Below are 21281 nucleotides of genomic sequence, written 5' to 3' on the forward strand. Positions count from 1 at the left end.
GGAGGCTTTTTTGCCTGGGGTGGCAAAAAAGCCAGAGCCGGCCCTGTTTCTTGCACATATGGCTCAAACTTAGCCTTTATTATAGACTCATCTAATTTGCTGACGACTATCTCCCCGCTGTCCCCGTATCTTCCAGTATTATGGTTTTTACAGGTTTCATTCCCATTTATTATGTGTATTTCATATTTTGATTTTTTGGGGTGCATTAGATCAAATTTTTCCAAAATGAATCTCACTATTTCCTGCCCTTGTTTCTAAGCTCTCTAGGTGCCGTTGTTTTACATCTTATTCCCCAATGATGTTCAGAACCACACTCAATTTATTGTCTTCTGCTAATTTCATTAACACATTGTTTCACCCCTTTTTCCAAATAATTTTTGAAGACTGGATCTCACAAATCACTACACTGTTTCAAACACCTTTGTGCAACTTAACACCGCTGCTTACTGTTTGTTTGGGCAAAGACTGTAGCACTGGGTGGGTCGGGGGGAGAAAGGACTTGAGTGAGAGAAAGTGCCTGAAAGTTCTGTTTCCTCAAGTGCCGTCAGGAAAACATTAAAGAAGGTGAAAAAACTATATCTGTTAACAACATTAGATCCTGAAAGCTTTTGTTTTTTCTCATGACCTGCTTTGTTAGGTATTTGAAGGTAACTTTTGCCAGGAACAGATGGTGTTCAAGCAGACAACTGGCAAATGATCTAGAAGACAGCACTGAGATGATGTGTGGAAGTCTGGTCAGTTATCCAAATATGGTATGAATAGGAATGCAGCTGCCCAAAAAGCCTTTGTTTCAAAAAGGAAATGTAAGTAGGACAAAGAGAAACCTGTGGGCAAGACATTTTAGGACAAAGAGAAACTTGACTGTAGAATAATCACACTTTGTCCCAAGTGAGTCCATCTTCACAGTGGATGTATCAAATAGTCACTGGACCCTTCAACATTAGATAAAGTGGGTGAACGATACTTTGACATATACACACAAAAACAGAGCAGTGGATCTTTTAACATCTCGCGGTACACCTCAAAAAATGGAAAAGGGGTGCTAAAATTGAGATGACAGTGCTCAAGAGTACAAACACATCCTAATCCTCTATGCAATACTTTCAGGTGGCCAATTAAATGTGATCTGGATTTTTTTCCTCCAGTATGATACTACCTAAAACAAAAAAAGGTGATGTACGAGACTTGCAAATCAGGGACTTTACATATTATCCATATGGGCTGGATATGTAAACAAAGCCTTTTTTAGAGAGTTAAGACTGAAAGAATGTTTCAGTGGAGTACAGCTAAAATCCAAAAATTGCATTTCATTTACAAAAGTTCTATACCTTTAAAAACGAACAGTTAAGGGATCCAGACAGTTACCAATGCTATAGACTGACACTTACCATCACCCATGCACACTTAACATTGCTTCCTAATATCATTTGAAAAATGTACTCTGAATTGAAAATAAATTACTAGGAGATTATTCTTCAAGGGAACTATTTTCGGCGATCTCCTAGTAATTTGTTACCTTGACCTTTATGTATATTTTTGCTAATTTTTTTAGGACGCAATGTTACATTTGAGTGAGCGGTCTAAGTCTGGTGGTGTGATAGTGATGTTAAAGGTATTTATGAGGAAATCATTATCATTCTATTAATACTGTACTGTGTTTAAGGAACTAAATTGGTATGTCAGTGGAGACTGTTTCATATATGCACCCAAACACTTCAAAGCCTTACAGATATGAATCTATCACACTGAGAATTTAAATGTATATTTTATGGCTTATTTTTTTAAAAATAACAGACCAATACCATTATGTTTAATTAAGGCCTAACATACCACTAATATAATTTAGACCCCCAAATACAAGGAAATTTATATCTAATGCTGATCACTCTGTCCTTAATTCACCTGTCTGCAGCACATAAATAAGATCGATCATTACAAGGACCACTGCAAAATCTAGATATGAGAGGGGAATTAAGAAGTGTATGTTAAATCTTTGTCTTGAATTGCCTAGTTTGGGGGAGGGGCGGGGGAGCAAGGGATGTTGCTTTAGATGGTCTCAGCAGCGTTAGACTCTTGGGTGCTGTATTCTGCAGCAGAAAGGCCATATTAAGCTGTTTACTAAAGATAGCCCTGATACACTGTTATTCATCAGTGGATGCTGGGAACAGAGCAGCTGCTCTGGTTCAGATGATGATGTAATTCTCAGTGCTGTCAGCAGAAACTCTCTTTTATGCCCTGAGCTTTCACTGTTCTTTGAAAGCAAGCTTCATACTTCTTTCATGTCATCTACCATTTAATGGACATTCAGACCTCCCTAGATTGAGACATGGCTAATAATCTGTATTTATTTCATGTCACTTACACTTTCCTTCTTGATAACTTACTTACACATGATTTTCAGGTTAAACTCAAACGCTAACCAACTTTTTCAGCTAAAGCCGTAGATTTTGTTGCATAGCTACCATTTTATAAGGCTTTTCCATTTTACAAGCAACAAGCTTCTACTCCTTCTAGCCAAAACGTAAATGCTATCAAAGAGACAGAAACCTAAATACGACACTTATATAACTATTCACTGTACATCTACTGCAAACAATTAAAAACATTAAAAATATTAACAAATATTAAAAACAAATTACAGACAGACTCAGCAGTAATCTTCATAAATTCACATTACAATAACCAGTCAAAAAGGAACTGAAAGTGACAAATTTCTGGCTCATCTGGACATTGGCAAAAAGCCCCCAAGAAACCTTGTAATTTTTCTAACAAGATCCTAGCCCATCTCACAAGTCAGGTTTCTCTCTGCCAGATGGTCGATAGGAGTGCTAATGGAAAGATTGAAGCTGAAATAAATCTGCCACTTTTAATCAATCACAGGCAACCGTGTCATCGATGAACTGCTCATGTTATGACAAGCTGCTTTTGGTTAGTTATAAGCAAAAAGCTGATAAAATGTAATGCCTCCATATTTATTGTCAGTATCATATAAATTTAATGAAGGCATTTTTGAGGATTAAACACCATTCATTCACCAGTGATTTCGTGAGTCTCTCTGAAACCCACTGGATAGAAAAACAATTTATATACATTTGCAATTACATGCATAGGGTTTCACTGCAAGAGCTGAAAATAATCAAAGTTCACAAGACCCTCTGTCTTTAACAAGTTTCCAAACAAAGGCCCCGATCCTGCAACCAGACTTATGTACGGAATCCCACTGAAGACAAAGATAGCTCCAAAGATCCACCCACGTGAGCTTCATTGACTGCCGAGGGGCCCCGAGAGTCTGTTCGTATGGATTCAATCACAGGATTGGCCCTAAAACCAAATTTGTTACTATGTCTACATGCAATATAATGTAGCAGAAACTCCTCTACTACTAGACACTACTTCTCCCTATTACCCAAATTATAAACTCCCCATAACCTAAGTTATAAATGAAAAGCACCTCACTGAATTTCATGGCTCCTATCATGTAAAAATATTTTGACAAAAGATATTCTTTTGCCCGCACTGCCTTTATCCTAACAGGACTGAAACATTTGCAAAGAACAAAGTACAGACTTGAACTTGTCCAAGTCAATCCTTAATGTTATTTATTCTTGTTCTGCATTTAACTTGATAGCATCTGTCCAAGTGTGACTTCATTGGGGAGTTTTGTTTGAATCAGAACAGCACGATCAGCCCCCCCGAGATCATTTTAAAGAATACTGAACTGTGTGCATGCATGGGTAGAACACTGTTGATCCATTTTATGAAATGATGAATGCTGAGATGAGTGTCTTGATCTATTGAAATTTTAAGGGCTGCATTTTTATTCCAGTAATAATACTTGGAGAGATAATAACTTACAGTTATTATAGACTGCTATGGCACCATAGATTAGCCTCAAAGTACTGATTTTCATGAGACCACGTGGCAGATATGTGAATGTTCCACACTGTTTAATCAGTGTATATTTTAGTGTGTTTCTGAATGATTTTCCCTTTTAAAAATCCTTTTTTTGCTGTGAATTTGTGAGTAGAAAAAATACTTATTTTCCTTTCCATGTAGAATGAAAATAGTTTCTAGCTTTAAAGAAATATTGTAGTCAAAACAACATCTAGGACCTGCATTAAACATAAATAATAAATAATATTAAGACTCACTGTGAGTAGAGACAACGGAAAGCTAAAAAATTCAAACACAAGGCTGACATTTTACCTTTAAAAATCACTCCAGTGGGGTGAAAGAAGAAAAAAAGAACAATGGCAAGAGTTAAGGACAGCATGTTAGCTTACTTTTCAGCAAAATTTGTAACAAAAATTGACAAAAGTCCAGATGTTTTCAAGTAGGTGGTTGTAGTATTTGCTCCTGAACAAGTAAAATATGTACAAAGCAGTAGGACACACTTTCATTCAAGAATCTGCTGAGTTCCGTGCAATACTTCGGTATTACTTTGTGGTGCTTCAATACAAATTTAAATATACATTGTTGGGAGCAAAGGCATATTCAGGCCTCAACAAGTCTGTTCTGATAATATTTAACACCTCTGCATAAGTAGAGCTCTGCATGGGTAACAAAGATTCAGAGTAATCGTATTTGTGAGGAAAACCAAGGATAAAGTAACCACAAAGCTAGAAGAAACTGGTTTAAGAAAGCAGTAAAACCTGTACTGATAGGAGAGGAGAGTTCATATGAAAACAATAAACTAACATGTATGTATAAAAAAAGATAACAGAAGTTATAGTTAGCCTAATAAAGAGAAGCTGAGTATTGTCTGGTGCTGGAGGTGTATGTGTGGTGACACCATCTTGATGTACTTCCCGCTTGTAACTGATCATTACTTGCTAGTGTTTTGTCTTAATACAGGTCTGTTACCCGGATCTGCTGAGTGGTGAATTTCAATTCAACATACATCATTCAGCCTTCTAAGGGTGTAATGCTAAGTCATAGATCATAGAATATCAGGGTTGGAAGGGACCTCAGGCAGTCATCTAGTCCAACCCCCTGCTCAAAGGGGGACCAATCCCCAGACAGATTTTTACCCCAGTTCCCTAAATGGCCCCGGCAAGGATTGAACTCACAAGCCTGGGTTTAGCAGGCCAATGCTCAAACCACTGAGCTATCACTAAGGGCTTTGAAGTTAATGGGGAAAAACTCTCACTGACTTAAGTAGTATTTGAATCAGGCTCCTAATGTTTAGCTGCAGGTATCAGGAGACCAAATTGCAGATATCTTTCTCTTTTTAAACAGTTGTAACCATATACATTGGTATGAGCACGAGCTTTATTGCGCACGCACAATTTGGGTAACCATGTTCCTCATCTTCATTTGCAGCTTTCTTACCTGTCATTTCCATTAAGCTAGTCTTTTCCATCTGCTCCTCATTCTACATCTTTTGTTAAAATCTGCAGGTCCCCTGGAATGTCACTTCAACTCTGAATAGGAGGGGGAGCCTAGTTCTGGACATGATGCAACATGAAGACCTAAAAGGGAATCATTTGCTGGTCCATTAATATACCTACGTCGCAGGTGGTTGGAAAAGACATCTGAAATACACCCTGTCATGTCTTAATGCCATTCTAATGCAATTAGGTTTTAGGGTGACCAGACGTCCTGATTTTATAGGGATAGTCCCGATATTCAGGGCTTTGTCTTATATGGGCACCTATTACCCCCACCTCCTGTCCCGATTTTTCACGCTTACTATCTGGTCACCCTACAAGGTTTAAATTATTCTTTAAGAACTCTCTTGAAAATTGGTGCTTCAAAAGCCAGGTGTGCTTTGACCCTTTTCTTACGGTGATAAACTGAGAATATTTAAAATCACTCCTAATTACCCTATCAAAGAAAAGTAAAACTGAAAGCAGGCCTGAAGCCTCTGAAGAACTGATGAGGACATTAGCTGGACTAATGGAGAAACATGGTGTTCGTCATGGTTCCGATGCGCGAGAAGCAAAAATGAGCAGGCAGCACTTCAGGAAATAGCCACGCCTCCCCTGAGCTCCAACCACTATACTCAGCAGCATGCTTTGGGTGGTTGTGCTGCTTTAAGTGTCACTTATTAATTAAAAACTAAGCTGGGCTTACTGTAAATCCCAATTTAGTTTAAAGTCTGAGAGAAGCCAGTACTGCTCAAGAAGCAATGCTGAGTACAGCAGCCAGGCAGACTATGGCCTCATGAGGCAGGGGGAAATTCGAGATTTTGGTTGCCTCCATTGCAAAAGCTTACTTAATTCCATTTTAAAATCAATGAACATGAAAAAGGGGACTCAGATACAAGGGGCTCGGAGGTCTCTTTGGTTTTTTACTTATCTTATTTAGACAATAAAGAGACTGTCTAGTGACAACATGCCATTCTGTCATCCGGGAAATATCCAACCTGGATGCTTCTGAAAACTTATGTATGATGTAAATTTTCAAAATACTGTTAACGAACACTGCATAACCAGAGACCCTGTCCAAAGGCAACCTGATTAAAGGCTACAATCACTACCTACTTCCATTGACCCACTTAACCCTAAATGTCCATCTCAAAACCTTTGCCCTCCTCAAAAGCTAAATTGTGCAGAAACACAGTCCAGTGCCCTCTACTATTTAACATGCATGGCCGACTACTGGCAGCTACAAGACACAAACAAAATATCAACAATACACTATATATTTCTTTCTGATCTGGAGCACATAATACAATCACACACACCCAGGTGCACCAGTGCCTAAAAGTAATAAGTTTGAAAGGCAGCTAGCTCAAGCCAAACCTTTAGTGGGTACTGGTATGGAGAGGAAAGCACACTGTCAAATACAGTAAAATTATATCAGCTCTGGAAATCAACAGCAACTGAAAGGAGACTGCAAGTAATCAAGAAATACATCTGAAACAGATGCTGGCCTCACTGATAGTCTAAAAAAATGCATGTCTTTGTTCAGGGTTTCCATTAATCACAGGTCCCACAGTATTTTGACCATCAGTTGGGTTTCCCAGTCTCTGGTCTTCACAATATGACAACACGCTTAATGCTGCATATACACACGTCTCAGTCCATGACCAAAAGAGCTTAGCAAGCTACTTAATGCAGCTTTGTGAAACGGTATTTCTGGTTGCTCATTCTGTATTTACACTGACAAAATTCAATGAAGAAAATATTAAAACCTACCCCTTGCATATTTTCTTCATAAAATTCTGTTCACGGTCATCAAGCAATTGCTATTATACAGATATTTAGTTAGTTTGCTTAAGGGCTTAAGCAGTTTAAAAAAAAACAAACTACAGCTGCCAAACAGTAAGGGCAATATTAAAATTATGTATAACTTTTTGAGCTGAGCCCCTCCCACCTTGAGTTGTAATTTTTGGTTGTGCCCCTTCCCAAACCCAGACAAAAAGAGGGGAGTCAGGGGATGGAGGTGGCACTCCCTCACCGAGTGCCGCTGCACCAGGCTGAGCCACTGACATCGCTGCTTCCCCTTAGCCCCCCCAAATGTTCCTGCACGCCCACCTAGGTGGGTGCGCTCCACAGTTTGAAAACTTCTGCTGTACTGGGAAGTGCCAAAACTCTCATGCTGGTTGGGGGAGGGGTCAGTCGTGACACCATCATGGCTGTCCATTGTATTGCATTGCCTCTCCCTATGCGTGAAGAAAGTGAACGCTATCGATTGTTCAATGGAGCCTTCCAGCAGTTTTGTACAGTCAACTGCTTGATAACAGGTTGCGCCAAAGTTTCTGCACCTAACACGTGCATGTGGATGTGTTATTATATAAAAGCTATTTAAGGGCCAAATCCAGATTGCCGTGCCATGTGAGAAATTCCACTGACGTCAAGAGGTGCTTGTGAGAGCAAGGCAAACAGGATCTGGCCATAATTCTTAAGTTAATTAAAACGTCAAAGTGAAATTCTATTCTATTTTGTTATTACTGCTAGGAATGAATAATCACAAAAATCAGTCAACTTCCATGTTTGTTTCTCAATAAACAAAGAAAAAAACATGCTCCGCTGACAAATAAAAACATGTTTTTTCTAGTTGCCAGACCTGCAACTTGTGATTCAATTGTCACATCAGGTTCTTCCCTTGCCATGCATCACCATCCGTAAAAGGTTCTGCAAGATAATTATGTCTTCAGTTTCACTTGTGTACCAGACAGTGTCGGGAACTATGGGCCCCAGTTCCCTCAACTACGCCTGTGGCTAGCTGGCTCAGCCCTCACATAATGAGCCCAGCTGGGCTGTAGCACAATCACCTAATTGGCCAGCCCCCCAATTGGCTGTAAGGAGCCTACAGGTCTGCATTTAAACTCAGCAGTAGCAGGTCACTGGCTGCTCAATGCTTATGCTCACACAGCTGTGATAGCTCTTGTGCCTGTCTTGTTTTCAGCCTTGCTCCTGCCTTGCTTGGTTCCTGGCTCTGACCACTAGGCCTGATCGCCCACGCCCTGGTCCATGACCGAGGGATTCTAGTTATGCCCTCAATTGAAAGAGCAAGCCTACCATACAGAACTCACAAAGGACTTGTCTGCGCCCGATGTTACTATGCGGCAAGCCAGGGTGTGAATCTAGAGCACATTACCTTGCTGCGCAGTAACATCCGGTGTGGACACTGCTACAATTCTCTAAAGTTTCATAGTGCAGAACATCACAGTGCAGCAAGCTACTGTGCTGAGGATTCCCACTCTGGCTTGCCACACAGTAATGTTCCAGGTAGAAAAACCCTCAATAATTCTGTTGACGGGGTGAGAGCCAGAAATAACTCCAGCTCGCTCTGTCTGAGTCGTGCCGGCTCCGCAGTGCTAACAGGAGAAAAGTTATTTTAGTCACTGAAGTGAGTAGAACTGACGCAGAAGCCCCTCTGGCAGCACTGTACCTATTCCCTGGGGGAGTGAGTGACAAGAGGGGCTTTCCAGAACTGGAGTGCTCAGGTGGAACAGCTGTGCACAGGAGTGTCTGCACTTGTGTGCACCACCCCACTCCAAAATACTCCAGCATAAAAAGAGGGATTGGGGCAGGGTTATAAGATCAATGGTTAGAGAGGGTTTGGGGCCACTGGATCTATCTCAGCGGAAGAGTCAGAGCATCACTGGCCTATCTGGACTTGGGGCAGGGTGTAAGTGAATTCCACCCAAGAGCTGGAACCTTACAATCCAGCCTAAGTAAGGGGGCAGCACATGGCTGCATTTCATCAGAAACGGGAGGAACCAGGCTGGGATTCAGTCCGAGTCTGGTCCCTGCTTTACCCTTGCTGGGGTGCATAATCAGCACCTGTCCTTTTGATGTCACAGATCATCTCCCCTTCTGCGCTGGGGTCTCAATGCACTTACAGGAGTTCCTGGGAAGGGGACGAACGGACATGAAGCCAGAGTTCTGCCCTGTTCCCACACACCTGCAGGAGAAGAAAGAAACAGCTGCTCCCCCACCCCCTTGCAGGGTCTCAGGATTTAGGCAGCTATTACAGGAGAAAGGGGTCTCCTCACACCCCTTAGCTGTCCTATAACAAGGCTTACAATTGAGCCCTAAAGGATTAACTAGTTAAGAAAACACACACAAGAAAATTAAAATTCTCTTTCCCCTTCTCATGGTGAACGACTGAAACAGGAATAAAATTATCAGTACAAGCTATGGCTACTTCTATGAGCGCACTGAAGTCTTTGAATCTCAGAATTTCCCCTAAGTGTTCCACACTTCAGGAACTGTTTCTAATTTAAAGAGCAAATTCCAAATTGTAACCCAATTCTAGTAAAAAACAGACTATCCATAAAACATCCATGCTTTCCAAATAGCAATTTTAAGAATTTTTATTATAAAAAAATACTAAACCAGATTTTTGCATACTGTGATGTGCTCAAAGACAGATATTTCATGTGACTTCATTATATTAATATTTAATATATTTGAACAAAAAGTTAGTAATCCACTCTTGGAGATGGTAGACAGGAAGCCACTTTGATTTTAAATGAAAATCTTGATTCAATAAAGCCAGCAATTCCTCAAAACATTTTCAGACTAATGAAATAAAGAGGCAGGTTATTAATCTATAGAATCAGAGACCCTGTTTGTTTTCACAATGCAAAGTTTGTAGTCTGCAAGACTGACCTACAGCAACATGGCTGCTGCTGTATTGTTTGTGCCAGCGGGTGAAGGCTCCTGAGCAGGGAGACTGCCATGTCCTGATAAATCACTCCAAAATACAATGGGACTCTCTGAGACAAGAGTCTGTCTGCAATTTCTTTTGATGTTAAGGACTTTCCTAATCTGTCCAGGTTAGACTGAGTCAGACGCAGTCAGGGTCTTCAAAGGTCAGCGAGAGGAGGTTTATTTTTAAACAAATAAGCGCCTTCCAGCTAAGCCTCTCCACCTAGTAAGTCTTTTGATACATTTTTAGCTTCCTCAGATATCTTGCATTGTACAAATTTTGAGATGTGTTACAGATTGCCTACTCCTCAGTTTATATTGGGTACTTTTGGACTAGTGTGGCAATGGAGAAGATATTAGTAGCTTTAAATCAGTCCTTTTTTTAAAAATGGAATAAAATTCCAAACACTACAGCCTGTGTCTCAGCGTAAAAAAAAATGTTTAGAAATATTTTCATGAAATTCAGTGCATAGTTTATAGGAGTCTATGTTTTATAAAATATTGATTTACAAAAACATCACTGTTTTCTTTAAATATGTACTATGCTGGCTTGTCAGAAGAATTTAGAAGGGAGTAATTTGTAAAGAAATCTCAAACGGGGCCAAAAGTGACACCCTAATTTTTCCCATATAAAAAATTGTCATGATGTTTAAATAGCACACTGTGGAATATTTAAATAAGTACTAGTAATGTTGTACAGTATATTCTATTTACACCAAAAGTGAGACTCATTGGAAAAGATATGTGAACACAGAACTTCTAAACTTACTCTTTAAAAATGGTAAGTTGTGCATATTTAAAATATTTTCTCCCTGTATCTCAAAAATACTGAGATCATTAAAATATTCTGGTGTGCTTTTTTTCTTTAATAAACACAATACAAAGTTGTATATGCTTCTTTTACATCAGTATCACCTGTAAAAACAACACTGTTTGTGAGCAAGAGTAAACAGACATACTGGTATACAGAGTAATTTTATATGGTTTATTCCACACTCATCACTGTAATATCTGGGCATCTTCCAGTAGTGTATAAAAGCAACACAACTAACATCCATCACATGTTTGAAAGCAACCAACCATGTCCCACTGGAGGCTGCAGTAATGCTACTGTATTAAATTATTATCCCCATAGTTTTACATCAAAACTTTTACTTTGGTGCAGTTGGTGGTATGACTGATGCCATCTGAGAGCACAAACTCTAAGGGCTTGTCTACATTACCTGCTGGATCGATGGGCAGCGATTGATCCAGCAGGGTTTGATTTATCGCGTCTAGTATAGACGCGATAAATTGACCGCCGAGCGCTCTCCCGTTCACTCCGGTACTCCACTGGAGCGAGAGGTGCAGGCGGAATCGACAGGAGAGTGCCAGCAGTCAACTCACTGCAGTGAAGACACCGCGGTTAGTAGGTCTAAGTACATCGACTTCAGCTACATTATTCACGTAGCTGAAGTTGTGCAACTTAGATCGATCTCTCACCTACCCAGTGTAGACCAGACCTAAGACTCCGAGGCTGCTGCAGTATCACCCCTTTGGGAGACAGATCACTGGCAAACCAATTTCAGGGTCGTGCACCAGACCCTGCTTATGTGCCTCTCCATCTCTACCCTTGCTCTCCAACATGGGCTTCTGGTACGCTTCACATGTGACCAGCTCTGCAGTGTAGAAAGAACATGGAGGGAGAGAAAATACTGTACCTAGACGAAATCAATGTTTTAAGCATTGTAATTCCTAACAGACTCCTTCCCCTTTTCTCAGGGCCATAAGAAAGTGGGCTCCATCAGGGAAGAGGTAAAGAGAGAGGTGTAGCAATGCACTGAAACTACCTCTTTCACATGTGGCCCGCACAACCCCCTAGCATGGCATCTGGGTTGTTCAGCTACTGCATAGGAAGGGCAAAATATGGTTCACAGTTTGATGACTTACAGGGAAAAAATGAACTAAAAAGAGAAGCACAGCTACATTTTCTGCATAAATCTTCCCATATTCTAATAACTATTTCAAAACGTTTTGTTCTATATTTAGTAACAAACACAGCAAGGTAAGGCAGAAATCAGTTACCACAAGTGCATGGGGATCATTACTTGGTAATGGAATAGCACTTATATAATGATGACTGAGCTACAGTACACTAGCCAATTTACAACTAATTATCTGGATGCTATGAAATACTATGTGAACCAGCCACATATGCTCTTGAGTTTTGTAGCAGATCTTTATAATTTCCACCACCACATGAGCTTCAGTTTAAGAACTGCAGTCACTGTTATGTAATTATTAGTAATTCTCTGGACTGGAACTGTATGCAGTATCACGAAACAAAACCCTTTGTGGGATTTCCTGTCTCATTTGAGTATTAATCTTTGGTGGGGGTAATGAATATGATATGGCAGTTAGCAAAGGTTAACATTTTGTGTGTTTTATTCCCTGATCCAGTATGTTTATTCCCCCCCCCCCATCTTAAATACTGTGCCAGCTAAAAATACTTCAACCACATTTATGTCCAATTTCTAATAAAATGCAAGTTAACCAACATCAGCCGAAAACATCCAACATCAAACTGTGCGGGAACACGCGCATGCGCACAGACCTTCCCCTTCATTAAGAAAACTGAGCAAATATACAAGCGTTGTATTCTAAAGGTCAACAAATGGGCTTTGCTGGAGTGGGGCCAAGGGGAAGCCAATTCACGAATGCAATTCCACAGAAATCTAGTCATTATCAGCTTGAGTCCCCCTCCCCCTCCCCACTGTCACAGTATGATATGCACCTTCAAGTTCTAATAACTAGTATATGAAATATTTTCCAGGGTTTGGTTTTGTTTGTTTGTCCCCCAATTTCTCAAAGAAAAAACTCCTCTTATCAGATTGAGTGAAATCTGAAACAGAAAAAATCACAAGGCAACACTGAGCATTTTCTAACACAAACTGAAAATGAAACTAAGCGGATATGAATTGAGGGGCACTTAACACGATCATCATACAAAGTTACCCTGTGGGCTAGAATTGCTCATACATAGTCTTCAATTCAGGAAGAAATTATTTTATAGATAGTCATTAAAATTCATTCTGCATTTTTGAGCTGCCCACATGACCTCAAACTGGACCACAGAAGGAAAATATTTCCTTGAATGGAAGGGAAAAGAGTGATATCCAGTTTATATTAAACAATAAGGATGCTGTAGAATTAAGTAGACTTGACCCAAGTCTAGACTCAGAGGTCAACCCAGATCCATTTTTTTTTTTAATTTTTAAATTAAAAATGTTTGAATTATTTTGGATCTTTGGAACCCGCTATGTGGAAGGGCTCACACTTCCACATATTCCCAGAGGTTTCTTTCCCCAGCTTTGAAGGGGTTATTTTTATATCTCATAAACAGATTTGCATATAGTCATTTTTTAAATTAGGATATTTAAGGGGGCTTCTGCTCACTCAGATAATTTGTTATGTAGGAGAGATAGAGAGGATTTGTCACGGAATTTTATTCTTTTAAACCCAATATATTCACTATCAGTGATTCCAAGATCCTTTTACCTCCCAAAAACAAAAAGCCCCAAAGATGAAACAACTAAACTTAACACCATTAACTAACTAAGAGAAAAGGCATCAAAAGGTGGAAAAGATTCTGAGACCTACAGCGTATGAAAAAGAACTGAGGGCAGTATGGACGCTCTTTGGTAACCTCACTCTGAATGTCTGATTGTGTGTGACAGAAAAATGCATTGCCTCGACAATTACTGTCTGCAAATGGTTCTGCAGTCTGTGGTGCAAAGGCACAGTCTCTTCAAGAATGGAGATCAGTGGAAGCAATACTCAAAGGAGAACCAAAACCACTCCTGAAATCTGTAGTACAGTAGCTGGAAAGGGGCTAATTTTCAGAAGTTTATAGAATACTTACACGTGATGGTGCGGAGTTGCTACCAAGATTTTAGGATAACTGTATTATAGTGGGTGTCTGACAAGGCCAGCCCTCAATCCCATCTGATGGGAAAGGAGAAGTGCTGTATTCTTAACAGTAGGCTGTCCTCAGACTGTGCTTAGGGGTTCCATCTTTCAAATCAGCCTCTGGATAATAAATGAGATTATAGCAGAATGCCAGCAATGCTATAGTTAAGGTTATGACCAGTTTTCCATTTAACATCAACTCTTCTGAGTGCACTAAAATCTAGCCTTGAAATTTGGTGTGCCTCATGGGGGCATGAGGTTCAGTTACTGAACCAAATTTCGGTCCATTTGACCACGGGATTCCCAAGATACAGCTCCCACAAAAACAGCTTTTCTTAAAATAGATGTGTTGGCAACAATTTTTTCCACACAGATAGAAATCAAACGAGGGCCGAGATCACTGCATCAAGGTCTCAAATGTTTGAGAGTCACCCCAACAGAGTGCATGCCACCCACTACCCCTTTGGGGAAATCAAATTACAAAGAGTTTGGTTCTCCAGTTAGGTGAGCTGCAGCAGTTCTAAGGTTCTTGCACCAAATGGATTACACTGCACATCTGCAGGGAGAAGGTAAAGGAGTTGAAAAGTAGTTATAACTCACAGGCCTTGAACAGCTCAAGGGAGAATGTTGTGGCCATCTCACCTGAGCAGCACATAGGCAATATGAGTTCAAATCCAACCCTGAAGTCTCAACACACACACCTGGCAGATACTGGAAGGTACTGTGAGAGAGTGAGTTTGTGCATCAGCTCTTTTCAAGGCCCTCTGTAAAGACCTCCCCCATGTAACTATCTTTAATAAGGCAGCAGGGCAAATACTGACAAGTGGCAAACACCTACCTCTTTGGTTAAGCAATCATTTCTCTCAGGTTTGTTTTTTGTAAATGAAAACAAGATGAAACCAATTTACATAAATGTGTCCCCACTAAAGGTTACCAAGTTAGATATCGGTAAGATTTATTTTAAATGGAGGCGCTTGGTAAATGCTACAGTTTTACAAATAAAAAGCAGTCATTTTTATTACACTATCCTTTTACTTGGATCTAAATTATAAAATACAGAAGCAAAACTCAAACATGTACACATTACGCTACAAACTCACAAAGTACACTTCTACCCCTATATAACGCGACCCAATATAACATGGTAAAGCAGAGCTCCGGGGGGGGCGGGGCTGCGCACTCCGGTGGATCAAAGCAAGTTCAATGCAACGCGGTTTCACCTATAACGCGGTACAATTTTTTGGCTCCCGAGGACAGCGTTATATTGAGGTAGAGGTGTATAGAGTACAGAGGACTAAGAGTTTAGCTGCCCTTCACAGGGCATCTCATGAAAACATTCCCGGGGATCTATTTACCAATTAGCTAATATCCGAACCAAAAGCCTATTCTATACAGCACATTCACATGTGAAGACATGCAGAAAAATCCCCATTTTAAGTGGGCAACAACAATCAGAGTTTAGGCAAACAACCAAATAACCATTACTAGCATGCTTTAAAAGAGAACACATTCCTGTTAAAGGGCATACCTAACAAATATAACATAAAAATAAGCCAGCTGACTGAGAGAAAGATCTTGGAACTACAATCTGAACAAGGTGTGTCAGCGCCAGCCTCTCTTCTAAAAGGGAGTTCTTTCAAAAGTGAATTTCATGCCAGTGACCCTCTGCTAGTCACCACACAGAAGTAAAGCCTGTAGCACAGCAGAAGACCAGAAGTAAAACTTAATATCTCATTTTCAGTAATACCTATGAATTCCAAGCCATGTAGCAGACCTCAAAGTGAGAGGGGGGATATCAAAAGTAACTTACACGAAGAGCTGAAGACAGTTCTGAAAAATAAAAATAAATAAATGGTGGGAAAATTAAAGCATATAACACACTCGGAAAAGACTCACAAGTGCTTCACATCTGTCAAACACATGGGATTGTATCTCTACAAACTTTGCTCTCACACAAAATCTTTGGCCTTCAGGGAATTCCTGAAGAAATACATCTACCTACTGTCCTTTTAGCTAAACCATGAACTTCAAACTTTCAAACTGAATTGGGCCAAAAGAAATCTGATGAGTTTCAACAAGGACAAGTGCAGAGTCCTGCACTTAGGACGGAAGAATCCCAGGCACTGCTACAGACCAGGGACCGAGTGGCTAGGCAGCAGTTCTGCAGAAAAGGACCAAGGGGTTACAGTGGACTAGAAGCTGGATATGAGTCAACAGTATGTCCTTGTTGCCAAGAAGGCTAACGGCATTTTGGGCTGTATAAGTAGGAGTATTGCCAGCAGATCGAGGGACGTGATCATTCCCCTCTATTCGGCATTGGTGAGGCCTCATTTAGAGTATTGTGTCCCGTTTTGGGCCCCACACTACAAGAAGGATGTGGAAAAATTGGAAAGAGTCCAGCGGAGGGCAACAAAAATGATTAGTGGGCTGGAGCTCATGACTTACGAGGAGTGGCTGAGGGAACTGGGATTATTTAGTCTGCAGAAGAGAAGAATGAGGGCGGATTTGATAGCTGCTTTCAACTACCTGAAAGGGGGTTCCAAAGAGGATGGATGTAGATTGTTCTCAGTGGTACCAGATGACAGAACAAGGAGTAATGGTCTCAAGTTGCAGTGGGGGAGGTTTAGGTTGGATATTAGGAAAAACTTTTTCACTAGGAGGGTGGTGAAGCACTAGAATAGGTTACTTAGGAAAGTGGTGGAATCTCCTTCCTTGGGAGTTTTTAAGGTCAGGCTTGACAAAGCCCTGGCTGGGATGATTTAGCTGGGGATTGGTCCTGCTTTGAGCAGGGGGTTGGACTAGATGACCTCCTGAGGTCCCTTCCAACCCTGATATTCTATGATTCTATGATGTTTTAAATACTATTTTTTCCTAGCACCAGGACCATAGCCCTAAAAGACCAATTCTTTCCTTGATAATGTAAATTAACAGAGTGCTTTGTTACCTTAAGAATTACATTACTCACTATTAGCATGGTTCGTGAGGCAAATTAACAGTACTGTATGTAGAAATACAGCCTTGGTTCTCTCACACACAGAGTATGTCTACCCTGCAATTAAAAGCCCATTGCTGGCCTGTGCCAGCTGACTCGGGAGGCTGTTTAACCGAGGTGCAGACATTCGAACTCAGGCTGGAACCCAGGCTCTAGGGCTCTCAAGGTGGGAGGGTTCCAGAGCTCAGGCTGCAGCCCGAGCCTGAACACCTACACCACAATTAAACAGACCTTAGCCCAAGCCCCGTGAGCCCATCAGCTGGCATGGGCCAGCCACGGGTGTCTAATTGCAGAGTAGGCATACCCATATGTATCATCTGACCTTGGCTTCCCAAGTCTAGCTGATTCACCATCTAAGTGAAAACAAGACAGGTTAGCCAATTCTAATTTTTCAATCACCCAGAAATATCTTGGATTACTAAACTGAAACTCTATTCTGTACAATCCAGGTAACTGATCCGAAAGTTCCTTGATTTGGAAAACTTGAGCTCCGCCCACAATACCAATACCTTACAAAGCTAAATACTGTACACTGAACATATTATACATCCACAACAAAGCAGCTTCTGGTTGTTTTGAGTATAGAGAAATAAATCACAAGTCATGACAATAGCAAGATAAGCAATAATGGACATCCACACTGAGCATATTTACTTAGCTGAGCCTAGGGCATTTCCAACACTGAAATGGTATGCTACTTAGTGTTCTAGTTTTATGTCAATTCCAGTCCTGTAACTAAAAATAAAGTGCACAGCATAATTTGTTCCATACTATCTATGGTCCTGAATGTGTGGGAAATAGTTTTTTTTTTCCAGTAAAAGCACCTACATATTCTACTAATCAACCACAGTGCCCAAAATGCATCTGAAGAGGCAAGTTTCCTGATTAAAAGCAGATGAGCAGCTTTTAAGACCTGCTCATTCCTTGCGAATTTTTGCATGTGTCACATTTGAAAAGATCCACTGAAATGAAAGGGACCCATGAAACACATGTCCAGCATTTTTGGAGATATTTTGATCAAAAATAATCTAGAACTGAAATATTTAAACTAATCAGATCGGAAGGCAACTGTCATACTCAAGATAAGCACATGACAGAATAACGACTTAAATACAAGTAGCAAAATCACTGTCCAGGCAATGGAGCAGCTGTTGTGTGCCGAGTACTATGTAATAGTACTACATACTACCTGGGAATTGCAAACTCTTTTAGTGAGAAGGGAAATGTTGGCTAGGCTGCTGGGCCATGAGATAGACTTGGAAACCCAACAGAAATGGGAACAGAACAGATGCTAATTTAACAAGCCACCCCAAGGCTCTAACATTGCAGCACATCCCTAACACTGCATTGCAATGTCAGCAATATGTAGGCCATGAATCCATGGATCTTCTGACTCAGTGGCACGACTGCTAGCAACTCAGCCATATTGGCATTGGTTAGCCATCAGCTAACAAAATGTATCTACTAATAGGATCAATAACTACAAGAAAGGAGTGAGGCAATAAACAATTTTTGGAAGTAAATTTCAAATACACTCATTCCTGAAAACTCCACTGAGGGCTTTTGTTATCTTTGTAATAAACATAAGTTAGTTTTCTATTGTATATACACATCCTTTTGTTCAGAACAACCTTATTTTATTAAAAGAGATTTAGCTGTGCTTTACAATCCTGCTTCATTTCTTCCACGACAAGTTTTTTGTGAGATTAACTCGACACATTTATTCCCTTGATAATATATCCTGTCCTCTCAGATATCATTGCCAATTTCAAGTACGTAGCAATAAATAGGCTTAAATTTTTTAAAAGTAATGACTTGAAAGGCCCTTCAGTTCCCATACTTTCTTGTTACAACAGATTTCACTTCGCAAGTAATGTAGTAACATTTCAGTTCAAGTAAATGTAAAGTATTAAAGCTTTCACCAGACCTAGATCCCCTCCTCTATCACAATTCAAGAATTCCAGGATATAACTCAGTTCAAAATTGGAACTTTAGCATATATAAAATGGAAGTTATTTGATTAGCCTTTAAAAAAAAAGAATTAACATGCTATCCCTATATAATTATGAATCCTGTTTCACATTAAAAAAACATGACTGAAGATCAACTGTGCAACTGGGTAATTAAAATTAAGCTGTGGCAACTATTTTGATAGTATTCAGTATAAATCAAACAATTATTCATGCACTAGATCCTAAAAACCCAGACATACTAAATAGGAGGAGGTTATTGCCTCATTCAGTGTGTCAAAAATAAAATTACTTGACTCTCCAACCAGACAGTAGTCTTGGTACTCACTGGAGACAAAAAATTATATGCAATGAGAAATTTAATGAATCTTATTTTTATAAATAAACCCTCTAAAATTCTTTCTTCATTGAGTTCAGTACTAATGTTGATGGGCATATTAAGTACAACTCCAGCATATTTCTTGGAAATGCATTCAAATAAAGTATGTTGTTTTCTAAAAAGCATATAATTCATCCAGTTTGTGGTAAAGCAAAACACTCAAAAATCCAGCTAGCTTTTGAAAATATTGGTATATTTGATGATACTTCCTTACTGAAGAGCAAGATGTTTACTTGGTTCTTAAAAACCGTTCTTTGACATCACTAGCCCATCAAAAATCCAGTAACTACAAACCCAGCTTTCAAATCAGGGTTTGTTTGCAGTTTAGAAAAGTGTAAAATGGTAGATAAAGTAAATGCTCTTTGGAATTTAATTTTCCTATTAGTTTAACAGTAATTATTATATCACCAATGAAGCTCTATTAAAAAGATAGTTTACCAAGGAAATAGGATTTTAGCTTGTTTCTATGAAACTTTCTTAACACTCCACCTACTTAAATATTTGTTGGGAATCAATAATTATACAACATTATAGCATTTGTTTACTTAGCTGTGAAAACACTGAACAAAACCTGGAAGATCTTTCTTTAATACTCTGTCTATCTTTATTCTGTGTTTATATATATAAAAAGTTTCCATTCAAAGGGCTTTAGTCTGAATCTGTTCTTACAAACATGTAGCCTAAAAGGCATAAGGAAATACGGATTTATACTTGCAAGTAAATGACTCACTTTTAAATAAGATTGGGGGGATTCTCTTGTAACTATAAGGTATAACTATAAAGAGAAGTCCTATGATAATCCATTGTATTTTATAGTGTGAAAGATTTAGAAGGGTAGAGAGTTGAAGATGAGCCACGCCCTTCCTTGCACTACATACAGTAAGATGACCCTTCCTATACTATGATGACCTCTGCTAATCATAGAAGTCAAGTAAGCACGAAGAACATTTTCATTTGAGAATGGGGAGCAAGGAAGACTGTTCCATATTGAAACTGCTTCCCATACAAGAATTCTGTTTTAATCACCTACCACCAATATTCCTTTCCTCACTTGTCAAGTTCCCAGTAGCTTGGTCTCAGTACTTTTCAATTAGGCCAAAGAATTGAATCAGTACGTCTTTAAGACTTAACTATCACTCAGACTAATTGAAGTATTGGATTAAAGCATGCTGATCTCATAGATGCTTGTGATGCAAGCTGCTGCTGCAGATAGATTACTAAATATTTAAAACCTCTAAAGATAAACTAGCAGGATTATAAATCACTGAAAAATAAATAGCTAGCAGAATCTCTGCAAATGTCTTCTGGATACTGACATATATACTTCATTCATTTTCTAATGAGAAATGTGAAGGGTTTTTATTATTAATTGCATACAAATTACCATGATTACTGTATCACAGGAGAAGTATTTATCCATTCACCTCTCAGAGGAACAATGCTGAATAAAGGAATTTATGCATGACACATAACAATGCTGAACAAAGGAATTTCTGGATGCCATATAAGATGTTTGGCACTTAGAGTAATGGAAGAAAATCAAAAGGAATATCATAAATCTTTAATTGTAGGAAATCAAAATAATCTATTTGCTTGCCAAGTTCTCAGTATTGTTTTAGCAGGAACATTACTTTGGAAGTGCAAGCTCTCCTTAATATACATATCTGTATGTGCACCCATCCCACCCCACACAATTCCCACAGGTTTGCTGCAAAATTAACCACATTTGAAAATTGCTAATCAGTGACAGAGAACTCTGCAAGCACCCTTGGGATGTGCTTTGAGTACTTAAAAGGGAAAAATAAACATGGTTTTATTACCTACTTTTGGAAAATAATTATTTGTATTCATCTAGATAGTTCTCCATACTGCCTTATTGTTTAATT

General features: G+C 39.5%; 1 protein-coding gene across 1 annotated transcript in view; it reads right to left on the reverse strand.

The window, feature by feature from the left end:
* BRF1 (BRF1 RNA polymerase III transcription initiation factor subunit) overlaps positions 1–21281 on the reverse strand; it is a 219934-nt gene that overhangs the window by 34326 nt on the left and 164327 nt on the right. The window contains exon 16 of the mRNA XM_024194413.3: positions 1566–1586. Within this exon, the coding sequence (XP_024050181.2) occupies positions 1566–1586 (21 nt within the window). The remainder of the gene's footprint in view (positions 1–1565; positions 1587–21281) is intronic.

This window comes from Terrapene carolina, unplaced genomic scaffold, assembly GCF_002925995.2.
Source record: "Terrapene carolina triunguis isolate 2854851 unplaced genomic scaffold, T_m_triunguis-2.0 Scaffold189, whole genome shotgun sequence".
NCBI classification, from domain to species: domain Eukaryota; kingdom Metazoa; phylum Chordata; order Testudines; family Emydidae; genus Terrapene; species Terrapene triunguis.